General features: G+C 47.8%; 1 protein-coding gene across 1 annotated transcript in view; it reads left to right on the top strand.

The window, feature by feature from the left end:
* Positions 1-27,044, top strand: part of CLNK (cytokine dependent hematopoietic cell linker) — a 134,800-nt gene that overhangs the window by 82,099 nt on the left and 25,657 nt on the right. Inside the window, exons 9-14 of the mRNA XM_036328968.1 lie at positions 9,393-9,418; positions 9,629-9,648; positions 10,878-10,991; positions 19,488-19,515; positions 23,988-24,006; positions 26,083-26,164. Coding sequence (XP_036184861.1) covers positions 9,393-9,418; positions 9,629-9,648; positions 10,878-10,991; positions 19,488-19,515; positions 23,988-24,006; positions 26,083-26,164 — 289 coding nt within the window. The remainder of the gene's footprint in view (positions 1-9,392; positions 9,419-9,628; positions 9,649-10,877; positions 10,992-19,487; positions 19,516-23,987; positions 24,007-26,082; positions 26,165-27,044) is intronic.

The raw sequence follows: 27,044 nt of genomic DNA, 5'->3' as shown, positions 1-27,044 counted from the left end.
ACAGTGAAAGAACAAATAGATCAATGAAACAGAATAGAGACCAGAAATAGACCCACATAAGTATAGTGAGCTCATCTTTGACCAAGAAGCAAAGACAATGCAATGCATCAAAGACATTTTTTCAACAAATAGTGCTTGGAACAACTGGGTAATCACATGGAAAAAAAAATTGTAGACACAGACCTTATACCCTTTATAGAAATTAACTCAAATGGGAAATAGCCTTAAATGAAAAATCAAAACAATAAAACTCCTGGAAGATAACATAGGAGGAATCCTAGGTGACTTTGGGTATGGTGATGACTTCTTAGATACAACCCCAAAGACACGATCCATGAAAGAAATGATTGATAAGCTGGACTTCATTAAAATAAAAACTGTCTGTGAAAGGCAATTTCAAGAGAACTAGTAGACAAACCTCAGACTGGGAGAAAATAGTTTGAAAGGACACATCTGATAAAGGACTGCTATCCAAAATATACAAAGGACTCGTAAAACTTAACAGTAAGAAAAACATGCATCCTGTTAAAAAATGAGTCCAAGATCTTCACAGACACCTTAGCAAAGAAGGTGTGCAGATGGCAAATAGCGTATGAAAAGAGGCCCCACATTGTGTCATCAGGGAAATGCAAATTAAAACAACGAGATACCACTCGACACCTATTCCAATGGCCTACATCCAGATGCTGACAACACTAAGTGCTGACAGTATGTGAAGCCACAGGAACTCTCAGTTGCCCGATTTTCCTCTTTTCACAATGGATATAGATGCAACACAATTTTAAATTTAATTTGCTTTATTAGCATTTTCTCCATCACTTTCTTAAGCCCAGACAAGCAGCAAAAGAGGAAATCAAACCCTGATTTATATCATTGGCCGGTGTTCATGGTGTAAATAAATACTCCCTACTCCCACTATGGCAAACTTGCAGCTACCAACATGAAATAGTTGGATCTTCATTCTGGCGCTGGGGGAAGAGATGCCATTTCATGGTATTTCCAACATAGACACAATAAAGAGACATAACTTCAACAGCAAAAATGCTAATAAAATATCGTGGGAGAATGAGGAAGTCGTGAGTTTTGACCTTGTGTTACCTTTGTCTTGAATGTAACTCCAGTGCACATTTATATAATTTACTAGAGGCCTTGGTGCACAAATTCATGCACTGGTGGGGTCCCTCGGGGTGGCCTGCGGGGATTGGGCTAAAACCCGCAGTCCAATGCCATCTGCAGCTCCTACCTGCCGCTCCCACTCATCCAGGCCCCACTGCACCTGCTGCCAGCTCCCGCCCAACCAGCTGTGAGTCCTGCGACTGGCGCCTGTCCTGACTGGCGCCTGTCCGGAGGGGAGTGGCCTGCGGGATCCGGCGAAACCGGCTCTCCAAGATCCCCCAAGGGGTCCCGGATTGTGAGAGGGCTCAGGCCAGGCGGAGGGACTCCATCAGTGCACTATCAGGCCTATGGAGGGACCACAGGAGGGCTCCAGGGCGTGTCTGGCCCATCTCACTCAGTCCCCATGGTCCTGATCCCAGTAGCAAGCTAACCTACTGGTCGGAGCATCTGCCCCCTGGTGGTCAGTGCACATCATAGCAACTAATGGACCAGTTGACTGTCTGCCCCCTGGTTGTCAGTGCACATCATAGTGAGCAGTTGAGTGACCTTAGCATATCATTAGCATATTATGCTTTGATTGGTTGAACAGTCAACCGGTCACCGGAAGACCAGACACTTAGCATATTAGGCTTTATTATATAAGATTTTTTTAATAATGGCTGTGTTTAATGACTGTGTTGCAAAACCCCTGAAAATGAAACAACCAGCCTTATAAATTGTTACAAGCTGCTCAGGACACGCCACAAAAACTTCTGGCGAGACAATCTTCTTCTCCGGGAGGTTTTGCTTTAACTTCACAGACCCCTGTGAGGCTGAAACATTCTTAATATTGAGATGTTGGGGTCCAACCCCAGCAGGTCCAGGGGCCCCCAAAGGTGTAGACAGAGTCGGCGAAGAAGGAATGACACAGAGACAGCGTTCAGTTGATCAGCAGCCTAGCCAGGATCTCTAGCCAGGATCTCCAGCCAAGTTCTGTCTAGTTCTCCAGCCAGGTTCTGTGTTTTATTGTCTTGTTACATCTGTATTTATACCAGTTGATTTTAATCCTTTCAATTTCTATTCCAAAGGTTAGGGCGTTTCTTATCTCCATTCCAGGGAGTAAAGATTATGTAGCTTAAGCGTGATTGTTTGTAGTTAAAGTGATTAATTACCCGCCTGGCACTTAGTTAAGCGGTTTTATTCCCTCCCTAACTTCAGGGGAAAATCCCTACCTGGGGAAACAACCTTTCTCGAAGAGGTGACCTTGGTTAAAACACATAGTGCCAAGAAGGGGAGCAAACATATCAAGAACAGTATGCCATATACACCAGGTCCCTTGAAACATATGCTGTGCAGATGTTTCTTCCCTGCAGCGACTGTGTCAAGCAGCAAGGATGGACTGGCTTCCGGCAATTCTTCATGGTTTCAACCCAATAAGTGATAGAGGTCAGACTGGGACCAACGGATTGCACAGCCATGCGGTGCTCACCTCACTACATTACCTCCAAGAAGTTGTCAACTTTGCAGCTAAAAGGAGATCTGCCTTGTCTCAGACTGGAGAGCCCCTGATGACCCAGGTCAGAGGGTGCTAGTTCCACTTGTGGCCGCCAGATGGCGATCGTGCCAGCCGCGTTCCTGTGAACCTGCTTTATTCCATTTCAAGATGGGAAAGACCTAGAAGAATATTTGGGTCTTCCTGTGTGATAGACATAAAAACCTTCAGAGTTTGAGAATATTTATGTACTTCACAGGGAAGCACATAATTGCCCATTACACAATAATCCTAGTAACAGTGGGTATCCAATAAAAGCCATGGACTGGAAGTTCTTAAATCATTTATTCCCCCCACGAATTCCCATGAAGTGTAACATTCCTCGCTTTTCCCGATGTGAAAACTCAGCCGTTCCTCAATCCATTTGTTGACTTCATGAGTATTTATTGACCACTTGCTATGATTCTGCGCATAGTAAGTAGCAGAATTAAGATTCAAATTCAAGAAATTCAACTCCAATCATATCCTCTTCCATTAGCCCAAATACCTGAGGCATTATCACTTTCTTAAACAAGCACCCCCCCCCCCTCAAAAAAAAAAAAAAAAAGCCTGGTTCGATTTTATCTGGGTTATTGTTGGGGTCCAGCCCCAGCAGGTCCAGGGGTTCCCCAAGGTGTGGACAGAGTCAGCGATGAAGGAATGACACGGAAACAGTGTTCAGTTGATCAGCAGCCTAGCCAGGATCTCTAGCCAGGATCTCCAGCCAAGTTCTGGTTCTCTTTTATTGTCTTGTTACATCTGTATTTATACCAGTTGATTTTAATCCTGACAATTTCTATTCCAAAGGTTAGGGCGTTTCTTATCTCCATTCCAGGGAGTAAAGATTATGTAGCTTAAGGGTGATTGTTCTTAGTTAAAGTGATTAACTACCCGCCTGGCATTTAGTGAAGGGGTTTTATCCCCTCCCTAACTTCAGGGGAAAATCCCTACCTGGGGAAACAACCTTTCTCGAAGAGGTGACCTTGGTTAAAACACATAGCACTAAGGGGAGCAAGCATATTAAGAACAGTATGCTATATACGCCAGGTCCCTTGAAACATAAGCTGTGCTGATGTTTCTTTCCTGCAGCGACTGTGTCAAGCAGCAAGGATGGACCAGCTTCCGGCAGGTTGTCTTCAAAGCTATATGACAACATGACACATTGCTTCCTGTGTGGTCCGGTTTTCTTACTGATGGATTCTCTGATATTCATCTCTAACCCTTAGTTTGTTGTATTTCAATTCTCTAAGCCAGTGACTTTCAACCAGTGCGCCACAAAGATTTTTAAAACATGCAATATCTGACTTCTTTTCCCTTAGATTGTCAAATTAAAAAATGACAATGGGAGAGTCCTCCAGCTGTGCAGTCAGCGCGGTGGTTCTCCACCAGGTCTGAGACCTGAGCCCCAGCCAACCCGGTCACAGCAGAGATCTAAGGAGCCATGATTGCCCCCTGGCTTCAATGAGCCTCTGGTCCAGCAGACAACAGGCTGTCAGACAAATACAGAACAGAGTGGTATTGGGGGACAGGCTTACTGAAGAGGGGACCTGAGGGCCGATGATCATAAGGGAGATCACTGGGGGTGTGGTGAAGTGAAGGGGTGCCATGAGGGCAGAAAAGGGGCCATGGAGACACTATGTAGTGAGGGAAGGCACTTGCTACCTGGGAAGGGTTCTCTGTGGAAGAACCCTGACCCGCAGATTAACGTCACCTCGTGGCAGCTGCCATGATGTGACAGGGTTACGTGTGATGGGCCCATGTTTATTTCTCTCCCAGGCTCCAAGATCCCATGCATCTGCCTTCAGTGCCTCTTGGGCTTGAAAATGTCTAACTCCCAGGCCTGGCCTCTTTCCCTCTAATCACATTCTTAGATTTAATCTTCTCCACCCAGTTGCTGAGCTAATCTCATCCTTCCCAGAGGAGACCCACCCTTTCCTCCTGGGAGGGACAGAAGAAAGCATCAATGAGCCAGTCTTCAACCTTGCCCCTCCCTAACTTTCTCTTTCCTAAACGGATGTCTGGGTCAATCAATTAATAGGGAGAAACGCATAAATCCCATTAGGATTATGGGGTTTAGACCAGGGGTTCTGATTGGATGTTAGCATTTGAGAAGGTGTATAAAAACCTCAGGTACCAGAGGAGAGATTCAGAGTCCTCCAGCTCTGCAGTCAGTGCAGTGGTTCTCCAGCAAGTCTGAGATCCGAGCCCCAGCCAACCCGGTCACAGCAGACGTTTCTGCAGGATTCCTTTCTGAGTACCTTGAAGATGAGCATCCGGACGCCACCCACACTCCTGGAGCTGGCAGCAAAGCGCCTGCTGAGGGACCAGGCCTCGGCCATTGCAGCTCTGGAGTACCTGCCCGCCAAGCTCTTCCCGTACCTGTTCGCCATGGCCTACCGTGGTGGAGGCTACCCCCAGCTACTGAAGGCATTGGCCCAAGCCTGGCCCTTCACTGTCCTCCCTCTGGGGGTCCTGATGCAGGGTCCCCCTGATCATGCCCCAACCAGGGCCTCGGACTTTAAAGCCGTGTTTGAAGCGCTTGACGTTCTGCTTCTCCAGAAGGTTCGGCCCAGGAGGTGCAAACTGCGGGTGCTGGATTTAAGGAACACGGGTGCCAACTTCTGGGATATGTGGCTTGGAGTCAGCCCTGAGAATTGCTCACCGACCAGACCAGTGACTGTGCACAGCTCCAGCCCCAACATGGAGCACCCCCTGGCTCCCTTGGAGGTGTTCCTAGACCTTTTCTTCGATGAAAGCGACCAGGATGAGATTTTCATGCACATGATCCAGTGGGCCCAGCAGAGGGAAGGGCTGCTACACCTGTGCTTCAAGGCACTGAGGATTTCTGGGGTGCCCTTCCAGAGGATCAGGAGGGTCCTGGATGGGGTGAGGCTGGACTGCATCCAGGAGGTGTACGTGAACTGCACCTGGGACCTGCCCACCCTGGGGACATTTGCTCTCTACCAGGGTCAGATGAGTAACCTGCAGGCACTCTATCTCCCCCGCATCGATGTGTTGGCTGAGGAGGAAGAGGACGAAGAGTGGGAGGAGGAGGGGGAGGAAGAAGAACAACAGGAAGAGGAGCAGGAGTTAAGGGAGGAAGGGGAGCGGGATGAAGAGGAGCAGGAGGGGGAAAGGCAGGAGCAGGAGGAGCAGCGATCCTTTTCCCAATTCTTCTCTCAGATGCTCAGGCTGGGGCACCTCCGGGAGCTCTACATGCGTTCTCCCTCCTTCCTCCCAGGCCGTCTGGACCAGATGCTCAGGTGCCTGCAGACTCCCTTGGAGCAACTCTGCCTAACACATTGCCAGCGGCTGACGCATTCAGACCTGACACACCTGTTCCAGTGCCCGAACCTCAGGCAGCTGAAGGTCCTGAATTTTATTGGCCTCAGCCTTGTGGATTTCGGTGAGCCCCTCCGAGCTCTGCTGGAGGCAGTGGCACCCACCCTCCAGACCCTGGGTCTGGATAACTGTGGGATGGCGGACTCCCAAGTCGAGGCCATCCTGCCTGCCCTGAGCCGCTGCCACCAGCTCAGCCTCTTCTCCATCTGTATGAACAACTTCGCCGTGGCCACCATAAAGAAGCTGCTGCGCCACACAGCCGGGCTGCGCAGTTTAGAGGTCGAGGTGTACCCCATCCCCCTGGAGTGTTACAACACCCAAGGGACTGTCAGCCAAGAGAGACTTGCCCTGATCCACGCTGAGCTCATGGGGGTACTGAGGGAGTTAGGACAGCCCAGGACCATCCATCTTACCACCAAGCATCTTTTAGACGAAGGAAGTTTTATAAGGTGGCATTTTCATGGAGCCCGTGACGTGCCCCTGTAGTGACCCTGCTCACTGGGCGCACCCAGCAAAGGCTTCTTTCTGGGCCTTTGGAAGCTGAAACTTCGGTCTGGGGTACATTATGCAGGGGGCACCCACCTTTCAGGTTCATGCTCAGTGTGAATGGGGCAAGGGGGGGACCCAGCCCGGGAACAGGATTGCAGGGGCAAAGGTTGGGGAGCTCATGGGACCTCAAAGGCAAAGTGTCCTACAGTCAGAAACATGAATCTGATTTGCTTGGGGACGGGGAGAGGTATTTGGCCTCCAGCTGCATGTGTGCGAGTCAATCCTGGGGAGGATGGTTGTAAAGGAATGTTCAGAAATAAAGACTATTTCAAAAGCCAAAAAAATTAAAAATGACAACGGCCAACACAACAATCGCCAATCACTGTAAATGAATCAGAATTACAGTTTTGTTTTTTGGTTTTTTACAGAGCAGCAAAAAATAAATATTTTGGTATGCCCCAGAATTATAGTAATTAGTTTATGTGTGCCATGAGATAAAAATGGTTGAGCCCTAGCCAGGTATCTCAGTTGGTTAGTGTATCATCCTAATACACCAAGGTTTTGGGTTTAATGCATGGTCATGGCAAATACAAGAATCAACCAATGAATGCATAGATAGGTGGAACAACAAATTGATGTTTCTCTCTCTTTCACTCGCTCTCCCTCCCTTCCTCTCTCCCTCTAAAATTAAAAAAATAATAATTTTTAAAAAAAGGTTGGCACTGCCAGCATGGCTCAGTGGTTGAGCCTCGACCTATGAACCAGGAGATCAGGGTTCAATTCCCAGTCAGGGCACATGCCCAGGTTGTGGACTCGATCCCCAGTGTGGGGTGTGCAGGAGGCAGCTGATCAATGATTCTCTCTCATCATAGATGTTCCTATCTCTCTCTCCCTCTCCCTTCCTCTCTGAACTCAATATTTTTTTAAAAGAAAAAGGTTGAAAATCACTGACCTAAGTGATGAATGGGAGAAGCATGATGACATAAATTACCACGAGTAGGCATGTTTGATGTAGGTGAAACCCTTGGGGATTTTTGTCATTGCTGCTGGTAATAGCACACCCAGATTATTCTAGTGAGGGGACTACTAAGTGATGCCAGAGAAAACCCAACATTACAATGAAGACAGAACCTTGGGCTGTGTATCAAAAAGATGCACCATGGCTGAGGCAGAGTTCTTACCAGAGCCCATGAGACCCCTATGACCTGGGCACCTCCACTTCCATGATCTACCCTCCCCCATCTCACCCAGGGCCTTTGCACTTGCTGTTCCCTCTGCCCAATATTCACATGCCATGCTCCCTCACCTTCCTCGGCCTCCGTTCTCATCACTTATTCAGGAGGCCTTCAGGAGTCTGCCGAAAACACAGTTACCCCACCCCCCACCCCCCATCTCTCCCTCTCCATGCTGGCTGTCCCTCACCCTGCTTCATTTTTCTTGTGGCACCTGTCATCACCTGTCATCATAGACTTATTTGTTTTCTATCTCCTGCCACTGAAATGTAAGTTATGTGGGAATAGCAGCGTTCTGGTGGTTTTGTTTTTTGGTTTGTTTGTTTTTGCAATATTACATTCCCCAACAACTACATCAACACATATATTGAAAATGAATCCATGCCTGACCCATGCTATGTGCTCAATAATGTCAGTGAATAAAAGGAAGATGGATATCCTCTCCTGAACTCCCGGCCACTGAAGCAGATGAGATAGATATCTCTGGAACAATAAATGGAATGTCCCTATTGAATTCAGACACTCAGTCACTTTATTGAATTGTGTTTCCCATGAATTGAATTGATCCTGCATAGGCGAGTGGTGGCTATGAAAGAAGACTGCTAGGAAGGCCAGCATCTAGCTTCGAGGGGAAGGTCATCAGTACCAGCAGCCAATTGGCTCCCCGAGGAGTTTGGGAGGTGAAGCCAATACTCAATAAAATGAGGGCAGGTTCATTTTCTGTTTTTCTAATTTTGTGCATTAAGAACGCAACATGGGGTCTAAACTTTTTGGTGATATCATCACAATAGCCAAAGATACAACATGAACTATATTGCTGCTGCTGGTGAAATACGCCCTGGGTCATATTTTGTGTTTTTCCAATGACACCCACGATTCCCATTTGCCATCAGTGCTTGAACTCATGCCGGGAGGCCTACCCTAGCTATTTAAAGAGTATTTTCCAAAACAGAAACAAAATAGGGAGAATGGTAATTCTATTCAACTAGAGGCCTGGTGCATGAAATTCGTGCACGGGGGGCGGAGGGGCTCAGCCCAGCCTGCACCCTCTCCAATCTGGGACCCCTCGGGGGATGTCCGACTGCCAGTTTAGTCCAACCTTGTTTCACAAATAAGGAACTTGAATTAATGAGATTGCTATATGTAAAAGAATGTTCATTCTAATCAAGAATTAGTGATTAAGAGGGGACCTGAAATCTTATCCTAGCATTTGCTAACTTCAGGGTGGCTGGAAGAAAAATATTTAACTTCCCCATGCCTCAGTTTCTGTATTTCCAGCACAAAGGAGAGGATTATATGAAATTACATAACTAAAGTATTTACCTTGATGCTGGAGACCTAATTCAGTATCAATAAATGTTGCCCTGGCTGATGTGGCTCAGTTGGTTGGAGTGTTGTCCATACACTGAGAGGTTGTGGGTTCAATTTCCAGTCAGGGCACATACAGGAGATATAGGGGGCAACCAATTAAAGTTTCTCTCTCACATCAATGTTTCTCTCTCTCTCTCTCTCTCTCTCTCTTTCTCTCTCCCTCTCAAAATTCAATAAACGTATCCTGTGGTGAGAATTAATTTTTTTAATGTTAATTGACATTATATCAAGGTTATTCAAATAGGAATAATTTCCATTTAAATATGCATTTAAAAAAAAATGGCCTGATGACATTTTCTGTAAACTCATTGCTATTCCCTCTCATGTTTTAGGAGACAAGCCCTCTACAAGAAACAAGGTAAGAAGAATCATGAAAATGCATGCGTTACCCCCTCCTTACTTTAGCAGCATAGGAATGTGGACACTGTGAAGGCTGAGATATCACTTGAAAACTATATCCTGGAAGTATAGTTGGGATTTGTAATTTCTGTTTGTAAATCAAAAAATTCTTAACCATTAGCTCTGCTCATACAATAAATTTAACTTCTGATTCTCTTTCCTTTTGCAGACTCCCTTACCACCTCCTCGGTAAGACACTTAGAATGGTGCTTTGCTGTGCTACATGCTTAGATAAGTTCCAGAATTTGAAAAATTCCAAAATTTAAAAAAGAAAAACACAAAAAGTTGACATTGAAAAATTTTAATGAGTTAGCCAACAAACTAGATTAAATAAGCCTTCATTCATCCACTCAATCATTCATTCATTCACAGTTGTCCACTCAAAATAATATACCCTCCCTCATCATTGCTTCCCCTATTCATTCCTGTTTCTCTCCCTTCTAGTCCAGAAATCTGCCAGATAGGACGGGCCTGGGAAATGCCTTCAAGGGACTGATAGCAGCTTACATTTGTATAAGTACATATACAAGTACAAATAGTATTACATGTATGAGTACACAGACACGGAGGTGAGAGAAACAGGCTTGAATTCTTGGGCTTTGCTGAGGCAGCCACTCTTGTTCTCCTGGGAGTACCTCAGTCATTCCCTCCCTGAGAGCCTTCTCACTGAGTCTCTCTGCCTCCCGGAGGGAATTATCTGAGCCAGAGGCTGAGTCATTTCCTCTCTGCATGCCCAGCGTGTGTCAATCGTGCCCCATACACCTCACAAGTGAGCGAGTGGATGGTGAATACATGGGTGAGTGAGGCAGCCCCTGACGTTCAAGCATGTCCCCATCTCTCTGGGAATTTAAACAGCTCAGATATCCCAGTCTGGGGTAAATGGAAGGCTATTGTGATATTTTGTCCCCGGGCCTCCTAAAACTCAAACAGGTAGCATATTGAAGAACCAAAGACACCCTGTAGAAAGTCACATCAGAGCCCAGCCAGTGTGGCTCAGTGGTTGAACATTGACCTATGACCCAGGAGGTCACGGTCCAATTCCCGATCAGGGTACCTGCCTGGGCTGCAGGCTCAATCCCCAGTGTGGAGTGTGCAGGAGGCAGCCGATCAATTCTCTCTCCCTCCCTCTTCCTTCCTCTATGAAATCAATAAAAATAGATTAAAAAGCAAGTCACATCAGAAAGCAGAACCAAACCAAAGAGCAGGTGGCAGGGAGGTAGACGTAGGCTCCTTAGGCACCTACATGTGTCTGGGTGTTCGCAGCACCTGAAATGGACGGGGGGGGGGGGGGGGGAGGTGTCAGGTGTCAGCACCCAGACACTGGCGTGTACCACCAAGGCGGGGGACACTGAGGGCAGGCATGGGGGGGGCACCTGTGCCGCAAAGCTTCTCACTTTCCCCTGTGACTCTTCACACAGGCTGCCTGTTGTCATTATTCCAAAGAAGTACCAGCCGCTGCCCCCCGAGCCAGAGGGCGACGTGTCCCCCTCCCCGCAGAGGCACCCCTTCCCCGAAGTCCAGAGGGGGCCCAGGTAAGAACCTGGCCTTGGCTGCTGATGAAATGGCCGGGGGGGAGGGGGGGGAGTTGTCGTGGATGGGTGACAGGGACAACCGACTAGTCCCCTCTCAGATCAAGCTGCCTAATGGGGTGGGGAGGGGCCAGTTATACCTGGAGGGGAAATAGTCTTAGAAACTTGTCACTGGATTCTTTAACTGAAAACACAGCTTTTTGGTAATGAAATGAGTTATTGAAAGAATGGCTCACTTGAGACATGAATTAGTTAATCAAGAAAATGTTAAATGCCAGCACAGAATCAGGACTTTTTATGTAAAAACGACCAAAAGGTGGTTGTTCGGGCTATTGGAGGGACGGTATGGGTCCCCAGCTTCCCGTCACCATGAAATGTATGTGTATTTCATCCTAATACAGCCACGTACGGAAGCCCATTTGTCAGAAACTTTACCGCCTCTGTGACAAATAAACATTATGAAACCAGCTCTCAGGTACGAGGTGCAGAAGACAGACCTCACTCCCAAAGGCACGGGGCGTGGGCAGGCAGTTCTGACCTCAAAGTGTGACCAACCCGATGGGTGTATTTCCCTCAGCATTTGAATGCCCAGAATTCCCTTGTTTGTGAAGTCAGAGCAGCCCAGCCGGCATGGCCCAGTGGTTAAGCTTCTACTCATGAACCAGGAGGTCACAGTTTGATTCCAGTCAAGGGCACATGCCCGGGTTCCAGGCTCAATCCCCAGTAGGGGGCGTGCAGGAAGCAGCCAATCAATGATTCTCTCTCATCATTGATGTTTCTCTCTCTCCCTCTTCCTTCCTCTCTGAAATCACTAAAAATATATTGAAAAAAGAGAAGTCTGGGCAGAGACTAGCGTTGCCCTCGTGTCCCGCACAAAATGAGGCGCACTGTCTCCCTGCGGGGCTGTTTAGAGCGAGCCTTCCTCTCGGATACAGAAGTTCAAAATACCAGGCAAGCTCACAGCTTCTATGGAAAACCCATTTATCACTGACAAGGCCACTGAAGAGCCTAAAATGTCATCTCCCCTCTTCATTTGTGGTGGCTGTCTCTTCATCCGCTCGTCCTTCCCAGCTTCACAAACACATACAGCTTCCAGGCCATACCCCCTTCACTCCCCCCACTCCAGTTCCTGCCTCCTCTGCCCCCTCCTCAGTCAGCGTAGTGTGTAGAAAAGGACAGGATTTCTCACTTCGGGATTCAGACAGCCCAGGTTGAAGTTTATGTACCCGGACAATCAATGGGTCCGGGCTGCCTGTCACTACTTGAGCCAATTCAGCAGAGACAGGGTTGAATCATATGCTAGTATGAGCGTTTATTCCAGTCCTACTGGCAGCGTGGGAGAGCAGCAGGTCAGCCACAAAAATCTGCTCTGCCCCCCACCATAAGCCAGCTGCTCATCCTGAGTAGAAGGACAAAGATCGCATGGAGAAGTAGGCAAAGGGCCAACAGGGCAGTTAACAGGTAAAGCGGGCTGGAGATTTGCAAAGGCCTGCGGGTATGCAAAGGCTGGGGCTCTTCAAAGGGCTGGTGATATGCAAAGGTCTGGCGCCTCTGGTTTCTGCAACAAGGTTGTTGATCTTCCCATGATAATAGGAAGCTCCAGGCTGGGGAGGGTGGGCGGCATTTCCAGGTGAGCTCCCAGGGCCTGCATGCAACTCCCAGCAGGTTAGAATGTGCCTTCTTGAATCAGAACAACACAATCACAGAGCATGACCCATATTTCTTACAATTAGAGTTGGTCCCCAATATTCTATTCTGCCCCTATCATTGAGGCTCTCCTTCTGAGCTGGCAGGTTTGGGGCACAGGACTTCACCTGGGGGTGACTGTGTCTCCCAGGGAGTGAGCAGTGCCTGGAGACCTTCTGGCGGTAACAACTTGCATGGTGGCTAGAGAGGCCAAGGATGCTGCTAAACATCCTACAGTGCACAGGACGGACCACAGCACAGAGTCCAATACCAAGGTTGGGAAAAGGCTTTCAGGCACAGGACTAACCTTCCCTGAGGTTTTTCTCAGCAGTGAGGTAAGAGGACTCTTCCTGCCTCCTGCCTCCTGGGCTAACGGGAGGATTAAATGATTCCTGCCCAGCTCTATCTATCACCTTCCTTGCTCTGCTATGACCTGGAGCCCTTTCTGCTGGTGACTCTGCATCTCATAAACATACCTGAACACAGCCTGTCTCTTCCAGCCAAAAAGAGGGACTGTCTCGCTCTGGCGTGCGTTCCCCGGCACAGAGTCTGGCACAAAGTGGATGTTTGATAAATATGTGTTCCCATCTGCGGCCTCCAACGGGGGACCGAGCCAGACCAGGAGTCACCATGTGTGCTCTGCTTTGATTTCTGTTCTCAAAGACAGAGACCAGGAGGCAGCAACAATCACAGGCCACCCAATCCATTAGGTGGTGTCATCAGAACCAGAAACATAAAACATAGCGTCCCTAAAACTCCCGGGCCCATGGGCTAGGACGGTGACATCGGGTTGAAACTCAGAGAAGGAGGGAGACAGAAGGTAGGATACAGTGGGTTCCCCGGATCCTACGGATCCACGGATACACATCAAAGGTGACCGGCTTGTTTCACATGGAGAAAAGAGGGTTGTTCTTTCTGGGTTTTTGTTTTGTTTTGTGCTGGAAAGAACAGGACATCGGGACCCAGCAGACCCGGGCCTGGACCCCAGTTCAGCCACTTCCGGCTGGGTCATTGCAGAAGGCTCTTCAACAGCTGAGCACTGCTCTCCTCATCTATAAAAAGAAAATGACTGTCACATGTGACAGAATGTGGTGAGGAGGCTCATGATTTGTCCAAAGTGCCCAGGACAACATCTGCCACCTCCTAGGGAGGAAGAAAACCACGTAAATAGCCTCTCCCCCAGCCCCCGCCCTGCCCATCCCCAACAGAAGTAGGCACCTGGAGCCCAGTTTCCTGCAAACCGAGCCTCAGTGTGCTAATGCAATGTTGCTCCTCCTGGCTTTGCATTCATCTAATTAGGAAGCCTTTTTTAAAAATATATTTTTATTGATTTCAGAGAGGAGGGAGAGGGAGGGAGAGATAGAAACATCCATGATAAGAGAGAATCATTGATCAGCTGCCTCCTGCACGCCCCCTACTGGGGATTGAGTCTGCAACCCAGGCATGCAACCAGGAATCCAACCGTGACCTCCTGGTTCAGAGGTCGACCCTCAACCACTGAGCCACGTGGGCCAGGCAGGAAGCCTTTCTAACAGTACTATTCCCGGTATCAGTTTTAATTGCCCTGAGAGGTGAGACCCAGCTTAAAACTCCCCCGGTTGAATCTGAGGGGCAGCCAGGGTTAAGAACCCTGAGGGAACCCAGTTCTGGGACGCTACTGCGGGAAAGCGGGGACAGCCCCAGGCCGTACCTGTCTGCGCCCGGCTCCAGTGTCTGGAGTGATGCTCCCTGAACTCTGACGAGGCCCCTGCAGTCCCGTCTTGGTCGGCGGGGCAGTACCCAGGGGTGTGGGAACCTTTGGAAGCTCATATGTTTCATCTCTGGTGTTTCAGCCGCTGCCGTTGGCACTTGTTTGGTCCTTTTTGGATGTGACGATAGGTGGCTGGGTCTCTCCACCACCAACACCTCCAAGGCAATCACGTTTTCTCTTCTTGAATCCTTCCAGCGGCCAATAAAGTACCATTTCCTAAGGGCCCGAAGGCCAATGTGCCCAGCCCAGGGGATGGCACACAGTGGGAGCCTGGTAAAATATCACTTCCCTGTCCAGTGGGCACAGAGGGTCACTAAGACAGAGAAGTGGGTGGCTCAGTCGAAGCGACAGGGCTGGTGACTACTGAGGGGCCAAACCTGTGGAGCCCTGCGCAGGCCCTGGGAGTGGCGCGGTGAAGAGAAAGAGTTTGCTTTAGGCCCTGGCTGGTGTGGTCAATGGATAGAGCATCAGCCTGTGGATTGAAGGGTCCCAGGTTCAGGTCTAGTCAAGGGCACGTACCTCAGTTGCAGGCTCAACCCCCAGCCCTCGGTCCTCGTCAGGGTCCATGCAGGAGGCAACCAATGGATTTCCTGTCTCTCCTCCTCCCTTCCACTCAAAATCAATGGAAAAATATCCTCAGGTGACGATTAACAAAAAGTTAAAAAAAGAAAGAGTGTTGCCTTAGGAGACGGCTCTCAATTCACTTTTGTTGGGCCTCGTGCTGGTTGGCAGGTGGCCGTTGCTGATGATTCAAGTCCCAGGGTCACACCCACGGAGGTGCCTGCTGGGGTCACTCTCTCTGAAAACAGAAGGACGCTGGGGAGCTGAGCCACTCCTACCAAGGCAGGAGCACTGGCCAGCTCCCTCCAACAGCCCTCCAGCCTGGGAGGTGAATCCCTCCTCCCCCACCCCCCTCCCACCCCCCGAACCCGCAGAGGCTGTGATTTACATCTGGCAAAGGGAGGGGAGGGAAGGAGGCAGCTGGACCTGCACAGTGGCCACTCCCCTGGACGGAGGTGGCTCCAGCCATTGTGTTTCAGCCCATTTGTCTGCACCCGCCCGCCATCCTCCCCTTTAAAGCTGAGTCCTGGCTTCCCAGGACAAGCGCTGAATGGAAGCCAATCAGACAAGGAAAATGCCACTTACACGTTCATTAGCCCCTCACACCAGAAGGGAACTTTGAAGTTGGGGGACAATTGGTTAAACATTCGCAACCATCATAGACCATCATCGTGGCTTTTACAATAGCCATGTACTTAGTAGGTTTTGCTCAACTCATTTTATTTAATTCACTGAGAGAGAGAGAGAGAGAGAGAGAGAGAGAGAGAGAGAGAGAGAGAAATATGGATTTGTTGCTCCACGTATTGATGCATTCATTGGTTACTTCTGGTGTGTGCCCTGACTTGGGATTGAACCCACATCCTTGGTATATCAGGACGATGCCCTAACCAACTGAGCTACCTGGCCAGGGCTTCTCTTTCTTTCCTCGTTCATTCTGAACTAAAGTAAACCGGTGTAATAGGGAAACATATCGCCCCAACACAAACAGTTTCAGACCAAAACTTTGAGCCTGGGGTGTTTTCTCTCTGCTCAAAGGGAAGCGCATGTCAGGTGGGGCTGGGTACACTAGCGCCCCACTGGGACTCTCCTGAGCATAATTAGAGAGAGATTTGTATCCATCATCATCTCAACACCATGGCACATGCACCAGATAAAGCCATCCTGGGTAATCATGGGAGTAACCGACCCCAGCTGGGCGCTAGCTGCCCCCGGGCTGGCTTTGAAGTCCCGGGGTGCATTACTCTGGCCCACAATGCTGCAGTCCTCAGGTCACTGATGAGGACACAGAAATGCAGAGAGGTCACTGAGCCACACTGTCTCCATTCTGGTCAACAAACTCAGTGGCCCACAGTGCAGGCTTCAGCCAAAATACAATTTAAATAAAGTGCCTGGTTTTAACAAACAGAAAACCCATTTGCTCAGCCAAGGTGTTCCCTTTTAAACCAGCCATGTTGACACACATCAGTTCAAGCAATTTCAGTGGCAAAAAAAAGTATATTTTGATGATTTAGGAAGAGAAAAAAGAATATAGGTATCGGGAAACCGTGGTCCTTTAGAAGAGAGAATGTATGGATTATGAAGAAGATAAACCAATTCTCGTTTACGAATGGACACTGTTGGTTCTACCGTGTGAACTTGATTTATCACCATAATTTTGCACGATGTTGCCATCGGGGGAAACAGGGTGAAAGCCACGCCTCTGACCCGTCATTTCTTACAACGGCCTGAGACCTGCACTTACCCCAGAATAACAAGTTTCATTTAAAAGAAAGTGTTAAAAGTGCTCTGAGAGATAAGGTGTTATTTTATCCCAAGAAGCTTCCATGTGTAGTATTATTTCATAAGAAACGTAATCAACCCTCTTTTTTGCTGTTTGGATTTACCCATTTTACAGGCGGGAAAACAGCCTCAGAGAGGAAATTTCACTTGCCCAAGGTGACAGAGCTCAAGGACAATAGAATGAGGATTTAAAACTGAGCTGCAAACTAAGGGAGGCTCAAGAAGGGCTATTGTTATAGTAAAAGGTGTTATCCTCAGACACACACTGAGCACCTGTTATGCGCAGGAAAGGATGTGGCAAAGCTCTGCTAGGTGGTCACTGACCACATTCTATTAGCCATGTCCAGGCACAAAATGGGGGCAAGCATGAGGTCAAAGATGAACTCAGACCGGCAACGTGATGCTGTGGGGAGGAGACCAGAGAACCCACCTTGCTCTGCCCTTCTGTGACTTTGTGCAGGTCCCTCTGCCTTCATAAATCCCCTTTGAGAGAACCCCACACACCCGCTAAGCCTGGTGCCTCCATTTCACAGGGGAGGGAAGCAGCTCGCGTGGGGTCTTACCCACACGTCATTTCAATGTCCAACAACAATGGTAGGGATTTCTCACAATTCCTTGGGTTCTTCATTAAAACACCCAATATTTAAGGTGACCAGTTCCAAAGCCTCGCTTTTCTGAAGCCTCCAGTTCTATCTGTAAAGTGCATAAATCGAGTGATTTTACCAAAACAGAAGGACAGTCGCTCTGCTTGTCACCTGAGAGAGGTCAAGGGATCTTAGACAATAAGACTCCTTTACAAGTGAAAAGTATAATCTCCTTAACCACTTGAAATATCTTGATACATTTCACTCACTTGATGTTGAAGTACTTCTAATGCCGACCAGCAAAACTTTCTTTAGCAATTAATTTTTATAAATCTAATAAAGTAAGTGTATAAATATGCAAAATTTTAGGTTCTCATAAACTGTTCAAAGGCTATACAAATGGAGTCAAACATGGGTTGACCCTTGAAACTTAAAAATCACAGGACTAAAATCAGTGACACACTTTTAACGGAAGCCACATGGCCGATGGGTAGCGTTCCGAATACGCCATGGTCTCTTAAACATGAAAGCCCTGAGATTAGCCTCAATTTAACCCACAAGTAATTAATACTATGGGTGTCCATTCTACTTTGTTACTTCTAATCCTAGTTATCGTCTCACTTGGCCCATTAAAAGGGAGAGGCAGGGTGTTAATGTCCCATCTCAGAGGAGCTATGTACCAGGTTAAAGACCATGGGACTTGCCCCAACGGCATAGCTCAGTAGTTGAGCGTTGACCTATGAACCAAGAGGTCAGGGTTTGATCCCTGGTTAAGGCACATACCCAGGTTGTGGGCTCGATCCCTAGTGTGGGGCATGCAGGAGGCTGACAATCAATGATTCTCTCTCATCATCTCTCCCTCTTCTTTCCTCTCTCTGAAATCAATCCTATATAATAAAAGGCTAATGTGCAAATCGACTGAACAGTGGAACGTCCAGTCACTATGAAGTGCACTGACCACCAGGAGGCAGACGCTCAATGCAGGAGCTGCGTCCTGGTGGTCAGGGCACTCCCACAGGGGGAGCTCTGCTCAGCCAGAAGCCCTGAGCTGGGCTCACAGCTGGGGAGCACAGCGGAAGTGGTGGGAGTCTCTCCTGCCTCTGAGGCAGCGCTAAGGATGTCCAACTGCTGGCTTAGACCCGCAGCTCCCAGACTGCGAGAGGGCGCAGGCCAGGCTGAGGGAACCCCCTGAGTGCACAAATTTCATGCACCAGGCCTCTGGTAGAAATATAAAAATAAAAAAGAATAAAAAGAATGTGGGACCTCAGTACAGGTACCCATTGTTTGAGATCTGAGGCCAGGATGTAGCACCTGAGTGCCAGGTGCTTCTGAGACTATCTAATTGGATACATACAAGTATTGTAACTCCAGGTCAACAGCCTTCGATGGAGATTGGTTTGCAACCTTAATCTCCTGGCATTTCTTTATCCCAGTCTCTCACCAACAGACCCATGTAGACAGAATGTACACGCCCCCATTCCCTACACAGTCTCCTCGTCTGACCTGGAGACCTTTCAAACACAGAGCCCACTGAACATGGGCTAGAGATGCTCATTGACTTACCTGTCAATATAAATGGAAGGCTTGGAGTTTCTCCTGAGACTTGTCTGGTGTCCACATAGCAGATCTCAGGGTGCATTCCTCCCCTACCGTTCAGCTCCAGGGGGTTTCTGCCCCGGGTCTCCATCAGCAGCAGCATCCTTCCTCCCACACACGCTGTACCTGACGCTTTCCTAGTTAGAACCCTTCACACTTCCTCGGAGCAAGAAAACCAAGAGCTTTAAAATCAAGGGAATAATAGCAAGTCTGACTGAGGCAATGAAACTTAACAAGGAAAACCAAATGTCAGGAGGAATGATAACGTGATTTAAATTCTCCTAAAGCGAGAAGCAAGTTTATGCATGTCCTTCCTGCCTCCACTTTTCACATTGGCTCATCACTTCTTCTTGTGCTTAGAAAATTATGAGAAAAATAACCTGGCTTTAGTTTTATAGGAGGGTGATAAGTATCACACTGGACTATGGGCTGTTGATTTTGGCAATAAAAAAGGTAATCAGTGGTTTTTAAGGGCTCAGAATGGTTTTATTTTGACCATTATGAACTGTATTTTATGTGACACTGTATTTCTTTTCCCTGCAGACAGATAACCTTAAAGAACTTAAATGAGGTGAGTGGCAACTTGGTCCCAGGAAACAGAGAAGGGGAATTTTTGTGCATGAAGGGTCTGCGGTGGGCAAGATATTATTTGCTTTAAATACTCAGTTATTCGCATCCCTATTCTAAAGGTGGGAAAGCTACCCTAGCCGCTTTGACTCAGTGGATAGATATTTCTCATCATTGATATTTCTCTCTCTCCTTTCCTCTCTGAAATCAATAAAAATATTTTTTAAAATAATAATAATTAAAAATAAAGGTGGAAAGCTAAAGGCAAAACAAGTTAAGATCCAGATTTTAAACCAAGATCCTATTGGTCAGCATATTCCATGTTTACGGGGCCAATGGTGACAACATGCCTAGTTCCCCTGGAAGACTGAGTCTCCACCATGGCTTCCAGTATCCAGCGTGTCAGACGTGAAACGTGGGGAACTGTGGTCCACCTTGCTAGGTGTTCTTCACAGGAAAGCCAGGACTGTGAAGTAGGAAAAACACAAGATACAGAGTCACACAGACCTGGGTTTGCAACCTACTTCCCTGTACTCTGGAAAATCTCCCTGCCCCACTCCATCCCCGGTTCTGTTTTCCCGGCCATGAAAGAGGGATGAGTGCACTCAACTTTGCAAAGTTGTGCTAAAGTCAAAGCGACCACGTACATGACCAGGTGAGCGGCAGAGGCTCAATCAATGGCATGACAGTCAGGTAAGATGGAGATATCTTAGGGCCTCTTTAGATGTTTACTTCCTTATGACCCCAAAGAGGAAGGTCCTTAGGAAGAGGGTGGTGAGTCCACCGTGACTGGTGGAAAGTCTCTGTCCAACCATGTGAGTGTCCTCACTTCACGCCCACTGGCCTCCTAAGGGACTTGGTTCTTGTCTTATTATGAGCCAGTGCAGAGATTGGCTTTTCTTCCTCCCTCCCTCCCTCCCTTTCTTCCTTCCTTTCTTTTTTTCTTTATTGGCATTATGAGAATGTAAAATCAAAGGTCGAATTTCCAGCCCTAGCCAGTTTGGTTCAGTGGATAGAGCATCCGCCTTCAGACTAAAGAGTTCCGTGTTCGATTTCAGTCAAGGGCACATGCCCAGGTTGTGGGCTCGATCCCCAGTAGGGGGCATGCAGGAGACAGCCAATCAACGATTCTCTCTCGTCATTGATATTTCTATCTCTCTCTCCCTCACCCTTCCTCTCTGAAATTAAAAAAAAATAAATTTAAGTCACCTTTCCATCTAATCCATAAGGCAGTCATGTCCAGGAGAAAGCATAGGACTGAAGGAGAGGCTGGCCCTGGCTCCTTTAGTACTTCACCAGCTCACCCTCTTCTGGGAGTTAACTTCCAGGCGCCGCCAGGAAGGAGAAAGTTGAGGGTGGTACGCACACACCCAGCACGATCCACCCCTTTCTTCCTATGAGTGAGATTCATGTGTCCCAAGTAGTAGATGGCTGCCACTCACGGTCCACAACTCAGTGGTCAGTGTGAAAGGACAAGAGAAGGTCAGGCCTGGGGGGCAGGGACCAGGCAGGCCAGTTCATTCTCCTTGTCGCTTTGGTTGGCATTTTGCTAGAAGATGATAGCATCTATAGAACCATGCGGCTAGTGGAAAAACTCGTTCTTCCTTCTTATCTTTTGCCAAGATGTCTCCCTGTTGTTTGTCCGGAGCCAGCATCAGGGCCATTGCTTATCTCATAGGACAAATGTCACGCTTGTATGTGGCCAGAACCTTGGAGATCAGAAATGATGAACTACCCGCCCCAACTCAAGTTCACGTAGCACTTGATAATTTTCGAACACAGTAGAGACTCGTGGTCTCATTTAATTCTCACAAAACCCTAACAGAAAGAAGCCTTGGAGAGGCCAGAGCCCCCACCGCTGGCAGAGCCCCTGAGAGCCCCAAGTTCAGTGTGCCCTGACCTGGGACTCTCTGCGCTAGGAAATGCAGAGACACCTCTGAGCTCAAACAGGGGGGGCGGGGGGGGGGGGCGGGGTGGAGAATAGAGGGAAGAAGGGACTTACGGAAAGCATTATTATTTAACTTGCATATATTTATTTTCAAAAAACAACACAAAAAGTTCAAGTAGAGAAACTAGAGAAGTTTCACTCCACTCTCCTGATCTCATTAAATTTAAATGCAGTGCCCTCAAGCGAAAAGTGGACTGGGTCTCAATTAGATAAAACATCTGTTCCCCCAGCCAGTTGGCTTCTCTGTTGCACTAACAGCTCAGGCACCTCCCCTTTGACCAGCCCGAAAACCACAGCTGCATCCGATTGAGGCTTTGAACTGCAAGGTTCAAAGTCCCGGAGAAGACTCGGTGGGGAGACTTCCAAACCACTCATCGGAATGGATTCATTACCCTTTTCACTTCGCCTGGAGGCTTGCCTGCAATTGCTGTCCATGATGAAGTGCATGTCCCCTTTCCAGACCCCCAGGGTCACCATGGTCTTTGAAACAAAAGAGCTTGTCTGTAGACCAGCTTCAGATAAGACTTCTGGAGCCTCTCTCAGCTCTTCGTTGCTAAAGGTTTCTTGTCTGGGAAGCAAATGTGAGTCCGGAGGCCTGGCCTCCATGGTCAGCTCAGCCGCAAGATAACTGTGGGAATCTGGGTGAATGGCTCCCCCTCTTTGTTTTTGTTTATTTATTTTTTAATATGTTTTTATTGATTTCAGAGAGAGGGAGAGAGAGAAACATCAATGATGAGAGAGAAGCATTAATCAGCTGCTCTTGCATGCCCCCTAGTGGGAATTGAGCCCACAACCCTGACACTTACCCTAGGAATCAAACCGTGACGCTCAACCACTGAGCCATGCCAGTGAGGGGGCACCCCATCTTTGTTCCGTCTCTGCAGACTGCTGGCTTAAACTTTTCATGGACCTCAGACCCTTTGGAAAATTTGATGAAAGGTATATAATAAACCTTCCTTAAAAATATGCACAGGCTCGAGCTCCAGTGGCGCAATCGGTTAGCGCGCGGTACTTATAAAAATATGCACAGGTATATGAAGGAAAAAAATGTGTCTCTTAATTTCAGAAGGTTCATGGGCCCCCCTAGGCCATCAAGGCCTTCTTCCATGCCTCAAATGAAGAATCTGTTGTCTAAATGATGTCTGAGCTGCTGCCCAGCTGCATGAAGTGCACTTTAGAAAATTATTCACAATTGCCCGGCCAGTGTGGCTCAGTGGTTGAGCATCGACCTATGAACCAGGAGGTCACAGTTCAATTCCTGGTCAGGGCACATGCCCCAGTTGTAGGCTTGATCCCCAGTAGAGGGGGTGCAGAAGGCGGCCGATCCATGATTTTCTCTCATCATCAATGTTTCTGTCTCTCTCCCTCTCCCGTCTTCTCTGAAATCAATAAAAATATATATTTTAGAAATTTTAAAAATAAAATTATTCACAATTAAGGAGACACTTCAGCAAATACTATACCTCTTGTAAGGTTTTTTTGCTCCTTTCAGAGTAGAACAGGGCCCAAGGATGCAAGTCCAATAACATAGATTTTTATAATAAAGGCTGGTCAGGAATTCTACCATTATCATTAAGGAAAGGAAAAGAGAAAGGAACTGATTCGGAATAGCTACCTTGAAAAAGAATAATGTGACTATTTTCATGCTCATTTTTTTAAAATATGAAGAAAATTAACGATAGCCTCATGTCTTAAACACAACCTCTATTAATATTTTGTCATATCTCTTCAAATCCCTTTTTACACACACACACACCCCTACATGTAAATATGTCATGAATCCAGTGTTTATTCTGGACTTTTTATGTAATATTGAGGCATACTTAGAGTATAATCTTATGCCACACTCTGCATAAATACTTGTGATACATGGATAATATCCCAGTAGGTGAATATAGCACCAAAATGTGCTTAATGGTGCCCACTTAGATGGGCATGTAGATTGTTTCCAGGATTTTTTTTATCTTTATTGTTGACAGTATTACATATGATGGCCCCTCTTTCCACATTGACCTCTTCTCGCCCGCCCCCACACATGATCTCACTCATATGTGAAATCTAATGAACAAAATACACTGATGAACAAAACTAGATCCAGGGACATAGAAGCTGGAACAGACTGTTTGCTGGGTTTTGACGGTATAACTGAGGACATGCTAAACAGCTTCGTACGTGGAACTCGGTACAGATTTTAGGCTCTTTTCTTAGAAAAAGAGTCTCATCAGTGGAATTACTGGGGTAAGAATAATAGTCTCTCTAAGGCTCTTGAGATCTATGGTTGCATTGCTTTCCAAAGAGGCAACGTGATTTTTAGTCCCGTCGGCAGCCTGGATATCTGCCTGTTACATCCCACAAAGAGGGTACGCTTGGTTTATGCTTAGTCTCTTGGAGTGTTATTTGTAGATTTAAAAAATCTCAATACTAACAAAAACGTTGCCCACTTCTACTAACCAATTGCTCTAAAAATACATATTATGACATTTTCTATCACCAAGAATCATTCAACTGTTTTTTTCCTTTTCACACAGGTCCTTGGAGCAGAGAAAGGTACTGTTTATGTTTGTTTTCATCCCCTCATGCTGTTAGGCTAAGTGCTGTTTCCATATTTACAGTGTTAGTCATTTGCTGCAAGGACCGATTGCTTCAGGGCCTGGGATGGATAAGCACGTGGGGGGGGGGGGGGGGCAGGGGGAAGAGGGGCAGGATACGTGACCCAGATGGACCCAGGACTTCCTCTCTGTCTGTTGAAGAATGCTCTGGCCTAAACGGGGTGATTTAAATTGGGGCTGGGCTCGTGGTCTTTCTTCAGCGCAGGCTGCTGACAAGGAGGCACAGGCCACCCCCAGCCAATTTGGGAAGACATTGCTGGCCCATTGCTCTTGGCCTCTCCCTCTTTGATGTCACCATGAACACACACCTACACCCTCATTTGAGCGCGCGCGCGCGCGCACACACACACACACACACACACACACACACACACACACCATCGGGGTCACTGCTGTGAAGCAGGCAATCCATCACTCGCTCGCCAGCTGGCAGGGTAAGAACCTCATGTCCACCTGTGAAGTGCTGTTCGCCACTCACTCAGAATGAAGAATTGCCTCCAGAGCCAAGGGCTGAGCCTCACCCAAAGAGTTCACGCAGGAAGCGCAGTCACAAAGCAATAGGGGCCACCACCCACCCGCCATGGTTCCGGACGGGCTGCAGGCCTCCGTGGGTCTCCAGTGTGCTGTTCCTTACACTGAGGACGTTAGCCCTAAGCGAGGCCTCATCTGGGTTTGCAGATGCCCAAGGCCTCTGATGGAGGAGGGGGGCCTGTTGGCGATCTAAAAAAATTCAAAACCGAAAGGAAACTGAGCCCTTTCCCGCACTGAAGCTCAGCATCCTGACTGGAAGTTCAGGGGTCGTTGCCTTGGGTTCCAATGATGGTCAATGCAACTGTGCGACCGTGTTCAGCTCACAAGGGGCAGGCGCTCTGGGTGGCTGCTGATGACACGAAGCACGTTTATAGGATGTGCAGCTAGTGGGCCAGTCACTGACTCCAATCACATTCCAAGTAATCACAGTCCCTCAATCAAAAGTGTCCATTCGGTGATCAACCGTGGGCAGAGCACAGAATCACAACCCCAATGAAGACACGGAGGTGTCTGTATGCTTCCTTAACTTTATGACTACAGCTGAAATGGAGAGTTTTATGGGGTTTCATACCAGGGCAGTATTGTGTGCCCTTGGTACTTCTGATGGCTGATTAAAATCTATTCACGATGAGAAGGAAATAAAAAGCGATAACAGCATTGGCCTATGTGATTACTAAATAACTCCAGGTCATCTGGTTGGCAGAACTGTTCAAAACTTGACGATCAAGGGGGACATTCTGAGAAAAGGCATGCCTACACACCAGTCTCCTGGGGCTCGCCTGCCCTGGCACAGGGGCATGAGAATTTAGCGGGGGGGGGGGGGGGGGGGCAGCACTGAGCATCCCCGTGCCCTACATTGCTCATAACAGTTGTTGAATTTAATCTTTTTTTAAAAATATGTTTTTGTTGATTTTTAAGAGAGAGGGAGAGAGAGATAGAAACACTGATGAGAGAGAAACATCATCAATTGGCTGCCTCCTACACACAACCCACTGGGTATTGGGCCCACAACCCAGGCATGAGCCCTGACCAGGAATTGAACTGGTGACCTCTAGGTACATGGGTCAACACGCAACCACTGAGCCACACCGGCCGGCCTCCTGGATTTCACCTTTTCGTTTATGTTTCTATGTAAGTCTTCGTTTGAATCAGAATTCCACTTCAGTTCTCCTCCACAACAAACACCTCCCAGCGTAACGTTCTATGTTTTGGGAAATTCAATGATGAGTTCCAGATTCAGTGTTCTCCATCACAGTATTAAAGATTCAATATTTCAATTTTATAGCCTCAAGGAGAAGCCACTCCCAGGAGCCATAGTCAGGGTGGAATACGTGGGTTGCTGCTGGCCACCACCAGCAGATTAGAGGTTAGAAAGTAGATCACCCGAGATTACTGGATGAAATTATAGCCATTCCAATGGGCCTCAGATGGTCTCGAGTCATTTTCCTTTTGCATCCTGAAATGATGTGACTCCTCTCTACAGCTCCTCATCCCCTGACGAAGCCGGAATCCTCTCACAGGACCCAAAACCAAAGCGCTCCAGAAATCCCTCTTGCTGTTGCCAGGTAAGGAGCCAGGAACGCCTGGTTGGGTCCTGGCTTTGGGGGTCAGGGCATGTGTTGTGTAGGATAATGACTCGCCAAGGCTTCCTGAGACACAGGAAGTCCTGGGCCTTTGATAAGAAAGGAAGTCCGGAGCCACAGCTGTTATTGAAGCTAACAGCGACATCCTTCCCGTGCTGTGTACTTCTCCGAGTGAGGCTAGAGAAGTGTGGCAGACTCAAAGACCTGAGTACTAACTAGGTCAGATTAACTGGGACAGATGCTAACTACTCCGGGGAGAGAAGTGGGCTTTTCTAACTAGACTCAGTTACTTTTGAATTTCACTTTACAGATGGCCAGGACTTAAAGAGACCATTTTCTGATTAAATACTTTCCTGATCAGGTTATTATAACAATTGTCATCCCAACTAAACAGTCAAGGAAGCAAGGGCTCAGTCTGGAAGACACTGTATATTAGTGGTGGCTTCATTAAAACAAAACCCAGGACCTCCAAAATTAGTGCTAGAGGCCCTATCACCCTGGTCTGACCAGTGGCTTCAGCCTCCGTTCATGCCCCTCACCCATTTTCCCACTCTCCACTGTCACCTACCGCAGGACATTAGCGCACACTATTTCTCTGCCTGTACCCCTTCCCTCCATAGCACCCCGTCTCCATTCTCTCCAGGCTTGGAAAACTTCTCTCTATTCATCAGACCCCAGCTTAAAGCCACTGAATCCAGGCGACAATTCTGACCCATTTCCCAGAGTGAATAAATGAGGCCCAGAGAATCTGAGGCCCTTTCCCATTGAAGTCAAGTCCAGTTTCACGTTCAGCAGCCCATGATGTCTATACTGACAACTCTAAAACTGTTGCCCAGGAATCCTGACTTCCCCCGGGGCCTGT

This window comes from Myotis myotis, unplaced genomic scaffold (assembly GCF_014108235.1).
Source record: "Myotis myotis isolate mMyoMyo1 unplaced genomic scaffold, mMyoMyo1.p scaffold_m19_p_1, whole genome shotgun sequence".
NCBI lineage: Eukaryota > Metazoa > Chordata > Mammalia > Chiroptera > Vespertilionidae > Myotis > Myotis myotis.
Note: the sequence above shows the minus strand (reverse complement) of the source record. Positions and strands in the feature narration are given on the sequence as shown.